At 38.1% G+C, this 17,283-nt stretch overlaps 1 protein-coding gene and 1 long non-coding RNA gene across 3 annotated transcripts in view; one reads left to right on the forward strand and one right to left on the reverse strand.

The window, feature by feature from the left end:
* Positions 1-17,283, forward strand: part of SLC16A1 (solute carrier family 16 member 1) — a 61,753-nt gene that overhangs the window by 42,194 nt on the left and 2,276 nt on the right. Inside the window, exons 2-4 of the mRNA XM_064282406.1 lie at positions 5,210-5,469; positions 10,317-10,460; positions 14,661-15,527. Of these exons, the coding sequence (XP_064138476.1) occupies positions 5,253-5,469; positions 10,317-10,460; positions 14,661-15,527 (1,228 nt within the window). The 5' untranslated portion in view covers positions 5,210-5,252. The remainder of the gene's footprint in view (positions 1-5,209; positions 5,470-10,316; positions 10,461-14,660; positions 15,528-17,283) is intronic.
* The window catches only part of LOC111750510 (uncharacterized), a 72,109-nt gene that overhangs the window by 27,547 nt on the left and 27,279 nt on the right, over positions 1-17,283 (reverse strand). The window lies entirely within an intron of this gene.

Here is a 17,283-nt window from a genome sequence, read left to right on the forward strand (position 1 = left end):
AATAGAAAACAATTCTTAATTGAAAGAATTACCAAGACCAAAAGCTGGTTCTTTGAGAAAATCAACAAAATTGAAAAACCATTGGCCAAACTAACAAAAGAAAAACAGGAGAAGGAAAAAATCCGAATAAGAAATGAGATGGGCGATATCACAACAGACCCAACTGAAATTAAAAGAAACATATCAAATTACTATAAAAATTGTACTCTTAACAACTTTGAAAACTTGGAAGAAATGGATTAATTCCTAGAAACACACTACCTACCTGAACTAACACAAACTGAGGTAGAACAACTAAATAGATCCATAACAAAAGAAGAGACTGAAAAGGTAATCAAAAAACTCCCAACAAAAAAAAGCCCTGGCCCAGGTGGCTTCACTGCAGAGTTCTACCAAACTTTCAGAGAAGAGTTAACACCACTACTACTAAAGGTATTTCAGAGCATAGAAAAGGATGGAATACTTACGAACTCATTCTATGAAGCCAGTATTTCCTTGATACCAAAACCAGGTAAAGACACCACAAAAAAAGAAAATTACAGACTTATATCCCTCATGAACGTAGATGAAAAAGTCCTCAACAAAATTCTAGCCAATAGAATTCAACAACATATCAAAAAAAAATAAGTCACCATGACCAAGTGGGATTCATACCAGGTATGCAGGGATGGTTCAACATTAGAAAAACAATTAATGTAATCCATCATACAAATAAAACAAAAGACAAGAATCACATGATTTTATCAATTGGTGCAGAAAAGGCATTTGACAAAGTTCAACACCCATTCATGATAAAAACTCTCAGCAAAATAGGAATAGAAGGAGAATTCCTCAACATGATAAAGGGCATTTATACATAGCCAATAGCCAACATCATCCTAAATGGAGAGAGCCTGAAAGCATTCCCCTTGAGACTGGGAACCAGACAGGGATGCCCTTTATCACCACTCTTACTCAACATTGTGCTGGAGGTCCTAGCCAGAGCAATTAGGCTAGATAAAGAAAGAAAGGGCATCCAGATTGGCAAGGAAGAAGTAAAAATATCTCTATTTGCAGATGACACAGAAAACCCTAAGGAATCCTCCAGAAAACTACTGAAACTAACAGAAGAGTTTGGCAGAGTATCAGGATAGAAGATAACATACAAAAATTAGCTGGATTCTTTACACCAACAAAAAGAACATCAAAGAGGAAATCACCAAATCAATACCATTTACAGTAGCCCTCAAGAAGATAAAATACTTAGGAATAAATGTTACCAGAGATGTAAAAGACTTACACAAAGAAAACTACAGTACGCTTCTGCAAGAAACCAAAAGAGACCTACATAAGTGGAAAAACATACCTTGCTCATGGATAGGAATAATTAACATTGTAAAAATGTCTGTTCTACCAAAAGCGATCTATAGATTTAATGCAATTCCGATCCAAATTCTGACATTTTTTAATGAGATGGAGAAACAAATCACCAACTTCATATGGAAGGGAAAGAGGCCCCAGATAAGTAAACCATTACTGAAAAAGAAGAACAAAGTGGGAGGCCTCACTCTACCTTATTTTAGAACCTATTATACCGCCACAGTAGTCAAAACAGCCTGGTACTGGTACAATAACAGATACATGGACCAATGGAACAGAATTGTGAATCCAGACATAAATCCATCCACATATGAGCAGTTGATATTTGACAAAGTCCTTAAATCAGTTAAATGGGGAAAAGACAGTCTTTTTAACAAATGGTGCTGGCATGACTAGATATCCATCTCCAAAAAAAAAAAAATGAAACAAGACCCATACCTCACACTATATAGGCACAAAAACAAAATGGATCAAAGACCTAAATATGAAATCTAAAATGATAAAGATCATGGAAGAAAAAATAGGGATAATGTTAGGAGCTCTAATACATGGCATAAACAGTATACAAAACATAACTAACAATGTAGAAGAAAAAGTACATAACTGGGAGCTCCTAAGAATCAAACATCTATGCTCATCCAAAGACTTCACCAAGAGAGTAAAAAGATTACCTACAGACTGGAAAAAACTTTTTAGCTATGACATTTCTGATCATCCCCTATTCTCTCAAGCCTTCTTGATACTGCAAAAACTCAACTAGAAAAAGGTAAATAATCCAATTTAAAAAAAATGGGCAAAAGATATGAACAGGCACTTCACCAAAGAAGACATTTGGGAGGCTAACAGATACATGAGGAAATGCTCACAGTCGTTAGCCATTAGAGAAATGCAAATCAAAACTACAATGAGATTATCTCACCCCGACAAGGCTGGCATTAATCCAAAAAACAGAAAATAATAAATGTTGGAGAGGTTGTGGAGAGACTGGAATACCTATTCACTGCTGGTGGGAAGGTAAGATGGTACAGCCACTTTGGAAACCGATTTGGCGCTTCCTGTTTTTTTTTTTTTTAAAGCTAGAAATAGAACTACCATATGATCCATCAATCCCACTCCTTGGAATATATCCTAGACAAATAAGAGCCTTTACACGAACAGATATATGCACACCCATGTTCATTGCAGCACTGTTCACAATAGCAAAAAGATGGAAAACAACTGAGGTGCCCATCAGCAGATGAATGGATAAACAAATTATGGTATATTCACACAGTGGAATATTACGCAACGGTAAAGAGCAACCATGAATCCATGAAATATCTGATAACATGGAGGAATCTGGAAGGCATTGTCCTGAGTGAAACTAGTTGCAAAAGGACAAATATTGTATACGACCACTATTATAAGAACTCGAGAAATAGTTTACCCTGAGAAGAGAATATTCTTTGATGGTTGGGGGGGAGGGGTACTCACTAATTAGTAGATAAGAACTACATAGGTGAAGGGAAGGACAACACACAATACAGGCGAGGTTAGCACAACTGCACTAAACCAAAAGGAAAGAAGTTTTCCTGAATAAACTGAATGCTTCAAAGGACAGCGTAGCCGAGGTAGGGGTTTGGGGACCATGGTTTCAGGGGACATCTAAGTCGATTGGCATAATAAAATCTATTAAGAAAACATTCTGCACCCTGCCTTAAAAGTTTTTCATAACATTCTGCATCCCACTTTGAAGAGTGGCATCTGGGGTCTTAAACACTAGCCAGCAGCCATCTAAGATGCATCATTTGACCTCAACCCACCTGGATCAAAGGAGAATGAAGAACACCAAAGACACAAGGTAATTACAAGCCCAAGAGACAGAAAGGACCACATAAACCAGAACTACATCTGCCTGAGACCAGAAGAACTAGATGGTGCCCGGCTACAAGCGATGACTGCCCTGACAGGAAACACAACAGAGAACCCCTGAGGGAGCAGGAGAGCAGTGGGATGCAGACCTCAAATTCTAAAAAAAAGACCAGGCTTAATGGTCAGACTGAGACCAGAAGGACCCCGGTGGTCATGGCCCCCAGACCTTCTCTTAGCCCAAGACAGGAACCATTCCCAAAGCCAATCTTCAGACAGGGATTGGGCTGGCCAATGAGATAGAAAAAGATGCTGGTGAAGAACGAGTTTCTTGGATCCAGTAGACCCTTGAGACTATGTTGACATGTCCTATGTGGAGGAGACATGAGAGGGAAGAGGGGATTAGAAGCTGGTGGAATGGACATGAAAAGGGAGAGTGGTGGGAAGGAGCGGGCTGTCTTATTAGGGGGAGGGCAACTAGGAATACATAGCAAGGTGTATATAAATTTTCATATGAGAGACTAACTTGATTTGTGTACTTTCACTTAAAGCCCAATTAAAAAAAAAAAAAATTACAAGACACAAATGCCTAACATCGCTACCTGTCTTTACCATTGTATTAAAAAAAAAATTAGAGCCTTTAAATTTTAACCTCAAAGTACTTTTATTTTAGGTCTTCTGGATTAAACGATCTGTTTTATTCACTGCTGTCTTTATAGTACCTGTAAAAGGCCTGGCACATAGTAAAGCCTTTAAAAAGTACCTGGGAATGATTGCGTTTTACTTTGGTTCCCTTTGATTGAATTGTTCCAGTTGAGAGCGTTATTATTTTCTGTTTTCTTCCCTTTTTTTTTTTCACTTTTTAGGGAAATTTTCCATAGGAGTTGTTTTCTTTCTACCCGTACAAGGTCACTCGTCCCAAATCATATTTGAAGTGTTCAGATTAGTTAGAAGGAACAGTATTTAGATGTCGAGACTACTATTGCTCTTAAGCCAAGATTTATATTTTAGACTAAAGAACGTGAGGGCCAAAAGTGAGAGTGCCATCTCTGACCCGTATTAGTGTTGTAATACAGCCTGCGTGGAGGTGATCTGACATGGGAGTGCTAACATAGTGTTGCAGAATGAATTGAAATATAGGGTGAAAGTTGGCTTAGTAAGTTAAAGGAGAGCTTCACGAGAAGGCAGATGAGCCTACCATGAAACGCTCACTCCATCCACACTCCTCGTCACAGTCTAACAGGAGATTTCATTTTCTAACCGTGCTATTCACTAGAACGAGGTGATTTCAAGTTTTATAAAACTGCCATCTTTTGAAATCAGTTGAATTTGTGAGTTTAACTGTATTGGCTAGCTATTATTGAGGAGCTTGTTTTTCTTGTCATACAACGGGGGATAAAATACCATGAATTGAGGCAATTAGATGAAAGGGAATTTTTCTGAAATAATTTTCCAGCCCAGTAAGCGAGACTTCTGTGTGTTCAGAATGGTATTCTGTTTTGCAAATTGCTACATATCTAGTGAGTTAGGTACTTTACTTCCTAACACTTACAAATCAGCTCAAAAGTAAAAAGAAAATCAGTACTAAAGAATATGTTTTGGGAAAAGGGAGAAGCTTACAGAGGCTGTATTTAAAACATGAGATTTTTGTAGGGTATGTGTTAGGTGAAGTTTTCAAGCAGATAAGTCAAACGAGGCATACCTATAGTAATTTGAGAAATTATACCGATAAAACCAGTAGATGTATATGAATACGTGTACACTGTGCAAAGGCTACATGTATTAAAAAGGATTTATTTTGGTATGCTTTCTAAGTGGTAGGGAGCCTTTTTCCTTTAAAAGCTACTAAAAATTATGCACAATACTGTAAGACTTTCTCTTCTGAGAAAACAGTGTCTATGTTAGACAGGAAACACTGAAAAACATTCAGTTACTTCAAAGCGTAAGGGGGTTTGTGGGACATACTTTTGTTGACGTATTATTTTAATTTCATATCTTTCAGATATTTGGATCTGACTGCATTTTGAAATTCATCTTCACTTACAATGCCACCAGCAATCGGAGGCCCAGTTGGATACACTCCCCCAGATGGAGGCTGGGGGTGGGCAGTAGTTGTTGGAGCTTTCATTTCCATTGGCTTCTCTTATGCATTTCCTAAATCTATTACTGTGTTCTTCAAAGAAATTGAAGGTATATTCAATGCCACCACCAGCGAAGTATCATGGATATCTTCCATCATGTTGGCTGTTATGTATGGTGGAGGTAAGTACCCACTAAGGCCTGCTCTCTTAACTGCCATTAAGCAGCCAGCGGCTCTGTATTAGGTAACTTTTCTTTTTTGATGTCTTTTTCAATGAGGTGTTTTGAAATGTTATTTCTGTAAACTTTGTGTTACATTTAGAGTTTCTTTCCCTTGGCAACTCTTGCTCTGTTTGTTCCCCTATAGTATTGTGAAACAGAAACGAGAAATTGTGAAGATCCCTGATTTGATCCAACTGAAGTATTGAGCTAAAGAAAAAAAAAGAAAAATTTAAATGCCATGAGCACAACAACTGGTTTTTCTTGTTATTGCTCTCTGCAAGACTCTTGAGATGTTAACATAAATATAGATATTTTCTAAATGTTGTTGGAAGAATTAAAATAAGTCAGGCTAACCTGAATAGCATTGTTCAAAGTCTTTCAGGTAAAATCTTTTCAAGGTGCAAGGATTAAAGAACTGAATAAAATCTCCCCCTTGTTCCTTGTGACTTTGAGTCCAAAAGCATTTCAGCTGAACCCTAAACTATTAGGTTTTGTCATTTTTTTTTCCTTTCTGTTTTCTTTGGCATATTGTGAAAGGTAGAGAGTAAGTTGTTTACTTAACATCACTTAAAATTCTGTTTCACCTTGGAACATCAAGTCATAATTTAACTTGTAATAGTCAAGCCTACCATAATAGTTAAAATATATAGTTGCTTAGTTAGCAGGGATTCTAAAACCAAGTGTATTTATTTACTGGGATTGACAGTGTATCGTGTTGCTTGTTTAGCCAAGCTTTCAATTCTATTATCTTGGCTTTGGTGGAAATTTAGTACCTCAGATTATTCTCACATGTAGCTCTTTAATAGGTGCCCTAGTAGTAGCACAGTGGTTAAGAACTATGGCTGGTAACCAAGCAGTGGAAGTTTGAATCCACAAGGTGCTCCTTGGAATCCCTGTGGGGCAGCTCTCCTCTGTCCTATAGGGTTGCTGTGAATTGGAATCAACTGGCATTGGTTTGTTTTTTGTTTAGCTCTTTAATAGAATTTCACAGTCCAATTATAAATAACTTCACCTGAGGCTGCTAAACTTATGACAGATTCAGCCAGTAGCTGTTGAGCCCTGTGATCATGTTCAGCACCGAGTTAGGTGTTGTGAGCGATAGAGAACACTGGTCCTGACCCCAGCCTTTTAGAAGTTTATAACATAAGCTCATCAAACAGAAATGAGTAACTGAGGCCGTAATTTAATCAAGCACATGATTGAATTGCAGAGAAGAAACAGGTAACTTGGTTGCCTTGGTGAGAGAGAAACTGAGTAGCTAGGAACATAAATGGGAAGACCTTTTTTCTACTGTGTATCTTTTTGTGGTTTTTAAAGTTTGAACATATGCTTGTTTTATTTATTAAATTAATATTTTTTTAAAGAACCTAAGTGCTAAATTGTAGTACTTATAATTTTTAATAAGTTCAGAGAAATCAAGAGGGACTTTGGACCATATCTGGCTTCTGAGAGCCGGTAATTTTGGGGGCTTTGAACTCTAATTTGCCAGGATTTCTAATAATGTTTTGACCATTATGACTTGAAGAAATTGATATAAGTATTATGCAGAGGTACTCGCTGCAGGTCCTTAGTGTATCTTTAGGCTGACTACAAATCAGAAGTTCACATGCTGAAATTCTGAGCTGCCAAAGAGTTTGAGAGCCACTTGGATTTTGCATCAAAAGTGATGTCAGTTGTGCTAATTGCACATGACACTTCGCTTTGGAGAAACAGTTCCTTCTTTGTCCTCACCAGTTAGTAAGATAACTAGCACATTTCTCTGAAGTTTTTATAATAGGCCTATAAATTGGACCTATCTCTATTTTTAATGATAGGTAATTGAGGTCATCCTTTCTGAAAAAACTTCAAAAGACAAATTGCCTATTATGAGCCTTGTGGCCGATTTTTTTTTTACTAAATGGGTTATTTGTTTTGATTGGCTTCTAAGTGGTATGTACCCTAAGAATTACTTTCACTTTTACAGCTGTGATAATTCTTTACTTGTGCTCTTGAGCCATACCCTGAACACTAGTATGTTTTGAGTTGTGATAGATTTAGTTTCTTTCCTTTTTTTTTTTTTAGTGTTTGAGTCAGAGATAGATGCTAAAAAGTATCCTTTTTTGTGAGATTACCAGAGGAGAGGGAGTCCTTGGGTAGTACGAATGGTTAATGTGCTCAGTTAGAGGCTTAAATCCACCCAGAGGAGCCTTGGGAGAAAGGCCTGGCAGTCTACTTCAGAAAAATCAACCAGTGAAAACCCTATGGAATCAGTCAGTGTAATGCACCATTTTAATAGCACAAAGGAAAAGCACCACATGAGTATCTACATATGTGCAGAAGAGGCATTCGATAAAATCCAGCACCCTTTCTTGATAAAATCTCACAACAGCGTAGAATAAAAGGGAAGTTCCTCAACATGATTAAAGGCCTTTATGAAAAACCAACAGCCAACATTATACTCCGTGGAGAAAACCCTGTGGAGCACAGTTCTACTCTGACACACGTGGGGTTGCCGTGAGTCAGAATCAACTCGATGGCAACTGGTGTGGTTTTTTTTGTTTACCAGAGGAGGAAAACTTACTCTTGGTTTATTTGTTTGAATTTGCCTTTTTTTTTTTTTTTTTTTAACACTAAAGTATAAATTTACATATTTTCAGTTCCACAGTAATGTAATCGTAACACTCCTGGGTTAACAATTTCAAATACTGCAAATTTTACAGCGTTAACCCACTTCACAGAGTCTACAGTATGGCAGTATTTTGTTCCTTGTAATTCTGATTATATAAAATCTGTTCATAACTAACTGATATAGATATATTTTGTGACTGTTCTTTTTAATATGTCTTACATAAGCTGTAAATTCAAATTATTTTCAAACCGGTTGTGACCTAATATTTTCATGAAGTGGATTAGAAGGTAGCCATGAAAACTGCTTTATGCACATCCTTGGTTGAGCCTAAAGTCTCTTCTGGCAGCCAGTTCTTGACCCAGCCCCTTAGGGAGACTTGGTCCACTGAAACGCTAGTATAACCAAAAGCTTTAATTCTTTATTGCGTACTTATAAAAAAAAACAAAAACAAAAAAAATATGCACACATATAATATATACACATTTATATATTTATAATGACAAATCTGTCATTTTCACAAAATCCATATCCATGAAATAGAGACCAAACTGTTTTTGTAAACATAAATAAAATTTAACAAATGTCATTCATTCTATAATCAGCAAATATTGTTAGTTTACTTTGAGTTGTGTTACAGCTTTTAAAAAAACACTGTTTGCTTTGAATAAGGCTTTCTTATAATTAATACTTATTCTACATCTGGAATAGGCAAATTATATATTACATCTATTTGTAGTAAGTTAGAAGAGAGATGCTATTTTATATTTGTAATAGAAAATTGATTCATGAAATGCATAAAATCTTTTTCTTTCTGGTCTTTATAATACTTGACTTTTTATTTGGTTTTTTTCTCTCATTCAAGAAAGCCCTAGTGCTTTTTGTATGTGTCTGTTTAGCTGAGGAAATTTAATCTGCTTTTCTTGGGTAATACCCCAATTCCGATCCTTTTGAGTTCTTAGATCCAAGGTTATTTTGACCAGCATCTTACATATCTTCTCCTTAAAGCATTTTTTCATTGTATTGATACCACCAAACATAGTATTATAGGCATGGAACCAGTTAACTCTGAAAGACATATTCAGTACCAGAGACCCAAAAAAAACCCAGTGCCGTCGAGTTGATTCCGACTCATAGCGACCCTATAGGACAGAGTAGAACTGCCCCACAGGGTTTCCAAGGAGCGCCTGGCGGATTTGAACTGCCGACTCTTTGGTTAGCAGCTGTAGCACTTAACCACTATGCTACCAGGGTTTCCAATACCAGAGACATCTAGATGTAATTAGGATCAATGTGTTTTGTTTTTAATGAGATGTTCTAATTGTAAAACTACTTAAACTTGGAAGAAATTTAGTTATGTATTCTTGTCTTTTTGTTTTTTTTTTTTCTTTTAAACACAGCACAAGCCACATTTATGATAACATGTAAACAGTGATCTGAACTCAGAAATGTATTCAGATGTGTTCATATGTCACATCCTGTCAGTTGTCTTTATTCCAGATGCCTGTCTAAAAATGAAAACAGAGCAAACTTATTAAATATATTTTGATCATATCCTAGATACAGTAAGAACTGTATGCTCTTCGATTACCACAGTGTTTTCAGCCTGTTCTGCCTTATAAGAGAAAGACTAAGGATAGACTAGAGTCTCTTAGACAGTGAAACCTGTGAGAGCTGGAACTTGATGGGACTGCCTTGTTTGCCTGGGTCTCACAAGTTTTCCACCTTCGATGGGGTGCAGTTTTACTACTTTTTTATCACTCTATTGAAAAAAAACAAAAAAACAAACCTGTTGCCATCAAGTTGATTCCGACTCATAGCGACCCTATAGGTCAGAGTAGAACTGCCCCTTAGAGTATTGAAAGAGCACCTGGTGGGTTTGAGCTGCTGACCTTTTGGTTAGCAGCTGTAGAGCTAACGACTATGCCACCAGTTTCCACCTTACACAGGTTTTGTCTTTCATGGGTTTTACTATATTTTAATAAAATTCCATGTACTATCTCTAGATATAGAAGCTACACAGTGATGTTTAGTACACATACCTGTGATTCTGAAATAGTTATAGAAAGCTATATTCTTTACCATTGCCCTTTGTTGTATGTTTATTTTAGAGGATTTGTCATTTAATGTCATTAATGCCTTGTGTAGATATGAGGGGTAGGTTCATTTCCTGTATACTACTACATTTTTGGTTCTCTCCTAGGTCCTATCAGCAGTATCCTGGTGAATAAATATGGCAGTCGTCCAATCATGATTGCTGGTGGCTGCTTGTCAGGCTGTGGCTTGATTGCAGCTTCTTTCTGTAACAGCGTACAGGAACTTTACTTGTGTATTGGAGTCATTGGAGGTGAGTTGCTACTGATTCATTTTCAACCATTAATTTACCGCTGCCAGTGGGTATTATCTTAAAAAAAAATTTTTTTTTTTCCTTTAGTGGGTATTATCTGCATTTATCTGTCAGATCTTTTGAGTGAAATCACTTCCTTATAGAAATTACTGTATTATATTGAAGAACCAAACCTGCTATGAGTCAGTTCTGACTCATAGCAACCCTATAGGACAGAGTAGACCTGCCCCTCCAGTTTCCAAGGAGCGCCTGGTGGATTTGAACTGCTGACCTTTTGGTTAGCAGCTGTACCTCTTAAGCACTGTGCCACCAGGGTTTCCGAAGAGCTTTAGGTAAATTAGCGCATTAGAAAAGCAAACTTTTAAAGAAATTGCTGTCATAAAGGTGTTCATTATTAATTGATTTGAAAGAGTTGGTTGTCCTAAGGAAATAGGCAGTGATGGTGGATAAAATGTACCTGGCAACTTGTTGCAAGGGTGGTCATTTGTTATAACTTCTTCCTCCCAAGTAGGCTTCTATTGGAGAAGAAGTATTAAACATAAAGCAGGAATTATCTGGTAGAATGCCCAGATATATTTTTGAGAGGTAGAGGATACTTGATTTTTTTTTTTTTTTTAAATATATATATATAGCCAAATTGCCACAAGGAACTATTGCCATAATGAACTCAAGCTATTGAATATACTTAATATATATCTTAGATATCTTTCCATGTCATTAAATATTAAGATATATAATATTTTTACTATTTATTATTACACTGAATGGATATACCATAATTTTATTTAATCAGTCTTGTTAATTGTTGGATATTTAGTTCATTAAGGTTGTTTTCCTTTTTTTTTTCCTACTATTAATAAACAGCGCTTTGTGAACATGAATATTTTATTAGGATAGACTAGTAGAAGGGGAACTGCTTTGTGTGTGTGTGTGTGTGTGTGTGTGTGTGTGTGTGTGAGCTAAATTGCCCTCCAGAAATCTCACCCACAATATATGAGAGAAAAGACAATGGGATATTGCCTTTTTTTTTTTTTTTAATCGCTGCCCATTTAACAGGTGAACAGTATCTCCTGGTCATAATTTGCATCTCTTTTAAGAGTTCAGGCTGCTAAACAAAAGGTTGGGGCAGTTCTCCTCTATTCTGTAGGGTTGCTATGAGTTGGAATTGACTTGCCAGCAACAGTTTTTGATTAGTAGTAGTAGTAAAGTAAGTGTTTTTCATGTTGCGGCTGTGTATATATATATTTTTTTTTTTTACAAAATGCCTGTTGACCGTTTTTGTGTGTTCACTTTTCTGTTGCTATAAGAATAATGTGTAATGACTTTATATATTAAATTCATATCCTTTTGCATGAGATGCAGTTATTTGTCCTAATTAATTTTTTGCTGTTTGAGAAATTTTGATTTAATCTTTTTCTACTTTTTCCCCCTAATTAAATTGTTCTTACATTTTCAGGATTTCAAAACCCAAAGTCTTAAATATCATTCTTAGAAAGTTGTTCCCATTCCAAAAATATGTTTGCCTACTTCTCCTTTTAGTATGCTTTGTATTTAAAAATTCTGAGTAGATGAAAACATCTGCCATAAAATGAGAAGAAATACAACTTTATTTGTTTCCTCTTTTATTTATTCACCCATCAAATATGTATTCAGCAGTAACTGTATGTATGCCAGGCACTGTTCTAGGTGCTGTGGGGATAGTGCAACAAGTTCAGGCAACAGCTCCCTTTAATGGAAGGAAGCAGACAATAAAAGACTCACAAATAAATGAATAAATAAGAAAAATATCAAGTAGCGATAAATGCTATACAAAGCCTTAGAATGAAGTGTTGTGACACTTTGGTAGTCACCAAAAGTGAAGAGACAGCTTTAAGTAGGGGTATGAGTGATAGCAGACTCAGCTTTGTGAAAATCTAGGGAACATAGGCCCTACCTAAGTCAATAGTATGCTTATTATTAGCACGGGAGAAAGGTGTGGCATGCGGTCAGGGAGGGAGATAAGGCTGGGGTAGAGATTGTGGATAGGAAGGCATTATAGGGGAGTGACATGCTCCGGTTTATTGGTTTAAGCCTCTGTGAATGGCTTAAACACAGTTGGTAGGAAGCAAGAAAGTTAGGAGTAAGGAGGCTATGAGGAGGGAGAGCATATAGAAAGTTACTTGAATATTTACTCATATTAGCACTATTTATTGATTCATTTGTTCTTTCCCCGTTAAGTTAAAATGTCACTTTTGTCTTACATTAAATCTTTGTATGTATTTTGGGTCAATTCCTGGACTTTGTATCCACTTTCATTGATCAGTGTTTATTCCTGAGTCAGGGCCACACTATTCTAATGATCCTAGTTTTTTTAAATATCTTTTAGGGTTGGTCCCACTCCTCCCCCCGATACCACCAGAAATTTTTCTGGTGATTCCCATGTCTAGTATTATCAATTCAGTTATGTCCTGTTCTGACACTAAGTGCAGTGCAGTTCTTCTGTCCCTGACCACCAGAGCCAGGTCATATCTCACAGGCCAAAGGGCACAGTCTGCCACACTGCCAAACAGGCCCAAAACTTCACATATCAGCCAGAAGTTCTGGGCTCCCCAGGACACCTCTGCTTCTGACCTGCTAGCTACAAATTCATGGGTTCACACTACCCCCTCAGGACACCAGCCACAAGCTCAGAAGTCCCCCAAGACACCAGGACACCCACACTTCTGACCTGCTAGCTACAAACGCAGGGATCCCCCACTACCCCTCAGGTTCAATAATTTGCCAGAATGTTTCATGGAACTCAGGAAAGCACTACACTTACAGTTTTATTATGTTGTTGTTTGCTGCCATTTGAGAGAATACAAAATTGGAACAAGCATAAAGAAGAGATGAATAGGGCAAGGTCTGGGAGGGTCCCCAACATGAAACTTCTAAGTCCCTAGGGATACATCCATGTCTGTCACCACCCAGGAAGCTCGCCCATGTTTCAGTGTCCAGAATTTTTTTGGGGGTTTTATTATGTAGGCAGGGGCCCTGGTGGCACAGTGGTTAAGCCTTAGGCTGCTAACCGAAAGGTCAGCAGTTCGAATCTACCAGCCACTCCTTGGAAATCCTACGGAACAGTTCTGCTCTGTCCTGTAGGGTCGCTATGAGTCAGAATCAACTCCACAGCAATGGGTTTGGGTTTTTTTTTTTTGGTATTATATAGGCATGATTGATGGAATCATTGCCAATATGGTCTCCATTCCCCCTCTTTTCCCCAGAGTTCAGGCTGATATAATGTGGGTCTTTCTGCATGGCCAGCCCCCACCTCAGCAGGAGTCACCTTATTAATATAACCTGTCAGATATGGTCCAAAGCCCTCTGTGAATAACAGAGACGTTCCAGTTACTAGAAAATTCCAGGGATTTAGAGGTTACTTCCCAGCAACAAATTCTTTGGGTAAAGTAATTCTTCACTCTACCTCCTCTCCAAAATAAAATCCACCGATATTTTTATTGGAATCACATTAAGTTAATACATTGATTTGGGGATTATTGACACCTTGACAGTGTTGTGTTTTATTATCCCAAAACTTTATTTGTATGTGTGTTTCAATTCTTAGGCACCTCAGGAAAGTTTCACAATTTTAGTGATATAAATTGCACAATTTAAGATCATTGGTGTTATAGTGAAAGGGATAATTTTGTGTTGCATTTTCTATTGTAAATATGTTTTGTCTCTATTTGTGACTGTATGCTTAATGATATTCTACTGGTTTTAATAGTTCTTCAGGTGATTTTGCTAGGTCTGACAATTAGACAATCATTTCCCTTCAAATAATACAAACAATAATAATAACTGAGAACTAATATTTATTGAGGGCTTACTACATCCCAGGCACTGTTCTAGGTGCTTTATGTGGATTAAGTCTTGTATTCCTCACAACAATGCTGTGTGCCTGTTTTACATATTAGGAAACAGTCACAGGAGACTGAACATGCCTGAGATTACAAAGCCAGTAAGTAGTGATGCTAAGATTTGAAACTATGTAGTCCGGTTTTAAAGCTTACACTTTAAACCACTGTACAATGTGGCCTCTCTAATGATGATGACTTCTGTCTCCTTTCCATTATTTATATCTCTTATTTTAGTTTCTTTGTCTCGCGAAGTAATTCCAAATATATTTCTGACATTTATTACAGTATATGCTTTTTTTTTCTTTTTCCCCCTCCTCTCCAGGCCTTGGACTTGCCTTCAACTTGAATCCAGCTCTAACCATGATTGGCAAGTATTTCTACAAGAGACGACCACTGGCAAATGGACTGGCCATGGCAGGCAGCCCTGTGTTCCTGTCTACCCTGGCCCCCCTCAACCAGGCTTTCTTTGGTATCTTTGGCTGGAGAGGAAGCTTCCTAATTCTTGGGGGCCTCCTTCTAAACTGCTGTGTAGCTGGATCCCTGATGCGGCCAATAGGGCCCAAGCCAACCAAGGAAAGGAAAGATAGGTCTAAAGAACCCCTTCAGGACACCGGGAAATCTGGTGAAAAAAAAGATGTAGGTGATGCACATACAGATCTTATTGGCGGAAACCCCAAAAAGGAGAAACAATCAGTTTTCCAAACAATTAACAAATTCCTAGACTTATCCCTTTTTACCCACAGAGGCTTTTTGTTGTACCTCTCTGGTAATGTCCTTATGTTTTTTGGGCTATTTACACCTTTAGTCTTCCTCAGTAATTATGGTAAGAGTCAGCATTACTCTAGTGAGAAGTCTGCTTTCCTCCTTTCTATTCTGGCCTTTGTTGACATGGTTGCCAGACCTTCCATGGGACTTGTAGCCAATACAAGGTGGATAAGACCTCGTGTTCAGTATTTCTTTGCAGCTTCTGTTGTTGCAAATGGTGTGTGTCATTTGCTAGCACCTTTATCCACCAGCTATATTGGGTTCTGTATCTATGCGGGATTCTTTGGATTTGCATTTGGGTGGCTCAGCTCAGTATTGTTTGAAACACTCATGGACCTCGTTGGACCCCAGAGGTTCTCCAGCGCTGTGGGATTGGTGACCATTGTGGAATGCTGTCCTGTCCTCCTGGGACCACCACTTTTAGGTACAGTATGTCCTCTACCTCTCTGGTTCTGTTATCGTATAACAGGTGTACAGGATTGGGAAGGTGATAGAAAGCAGAGATTAGTAAGCTGCTTGATGGCAGAGCAAGTCTCTCGCTTCTGTACCCTTGGTGCTGGCACAGTGCTTGGTACAGCATAACTGCTCAGATACTTGCAGAATTGGATTCAGTTGAACCATCAAGTGAAAGGGGAATCAAATACTACAAAATTCTGGTTTTTTAAAATAATTTTTCCTCTTCATAAAATTAATATGCTTATTATTGAAAATGTGTAAAATACAACTCTACCTTTAAAGCAGTGATGGTGATTTCATTTTATTGATGGAGTTTATCTTAATAGTAATAGTTAAAACGATAATAACAATAGCTACTCTGTGAAGCTCACAGTGTACCAAGGACTGTCCTGTTGTTGCTGCTGTTGTTAAGTGCCCTCAAGCTGAATTTCACGTGACAGAGTAGAACGGCACCATAGGGTTTTCTAGGCTGGTGGCACAATGGTTAAGTGCTTGGCTATCAACCAACGGTCGGTGGTTCAAATTCACTGGTGGCTTCTACAGAAAAAAACACCTGGCAGTCTTCTCCCATAAAGATTACAGCCTAGGAAACCCCATGGGGCAGTTCTGCTCTGTCATGTAGGGTCACATGAGTCAAAATCAACTTGAAGGCACATAACAACAATCTTTATGGGAGCAGTTCAGCAGATCTTTCTCTTGCAGAGAGGTTGGATGGGTTCAAACTGCCAGCCTTTTTTGGTTAGCAGCCAAGCACTTACCCAAGATACTTTCCAGCACACTTGCACTACCAGGCTCTCTTAGGACTGTCCTAGCCATTTATATATCCTTTCATATCTCATGAGTTTATAAGGTTGTTATAATCCCCACTTTATAAATGAATACACAGAGGCTTCTAAAGGTGAAATAATGTGACCAAGATCACGCAGCTAGTAAGTGAGCATAAAATTTGGGGACTATTCCCTAAGGTTACTAAGTACTTCACATTTTAAATTAAATCCACCAGGCGCTCCTTGGAAACTCTATGGGGCAGTTCTACTCTGTCTTGAGTAGAACTTGCAATGGGTTGTGGACATGACTCAGACTTTTGAAATTATGATTTGGGGGATGAGTGAGGACACAAAAGAAAGAAGACCAACACTGTCTCTTGATAATACCGTCTTCCTCCCTTTCAATACCCAGTGAGTTGCCAAGTCTTGTCAGTTTTCACCTCTTATATCTGGGCTGCTCCAGTAACCTCCTAACTAGTCTATCCATATCCACTCAAAGTGGCCTACAGTCTGATTTCTACTATGCCAGCAAAATTATCTTTGCAAATGCAAACCTGATATTCCAGCTGATTAGAAGTCTCCATTTATTTCCCATTGCTTTTAGGATAAAGATCAAATTCCCTGATGTGGCCTGCAGGGCTCTGCATGGCCTGGCTCCTGGCTGTTCTTCCTTGGTGGTGGTGGGATCCTCTTTTTCCCACCACTGAGGTCACTGACTGATCCTTTTGGTGGGCTACTATTACCACATCTGCACAGCCCCGCCCAATCATTTGGGTGGGAGTTATAAGATCGTAGCTAGAAAGGCCACACAAAAGTCATCGGTCCCACTGCACCACTGAACTGTGGATGTTACCTCCTTCACTAGCACACAGCCAATGCCTAGCATATGATACACCTGTTGCTGTTGAGTCAATTCCGACTCACAGCAACCCTATAGGACAGAGTAGAACTGCCCCA

This window comes from Loxodonta africana, chromosome 3 (assembly GCF_030014295.1).
Source record: "Loxodonta africana isolate mLoxAfr1 chromosome 3, mLoxAfr1.hap2, whole genome shotgun sequence".
Taxonomy (NCBI): Eukaryota; Metazoa; Chordata; class Mammalia; order Proboscidea; family Elephantidae; genus Loxodonta; species Loxodonta africana.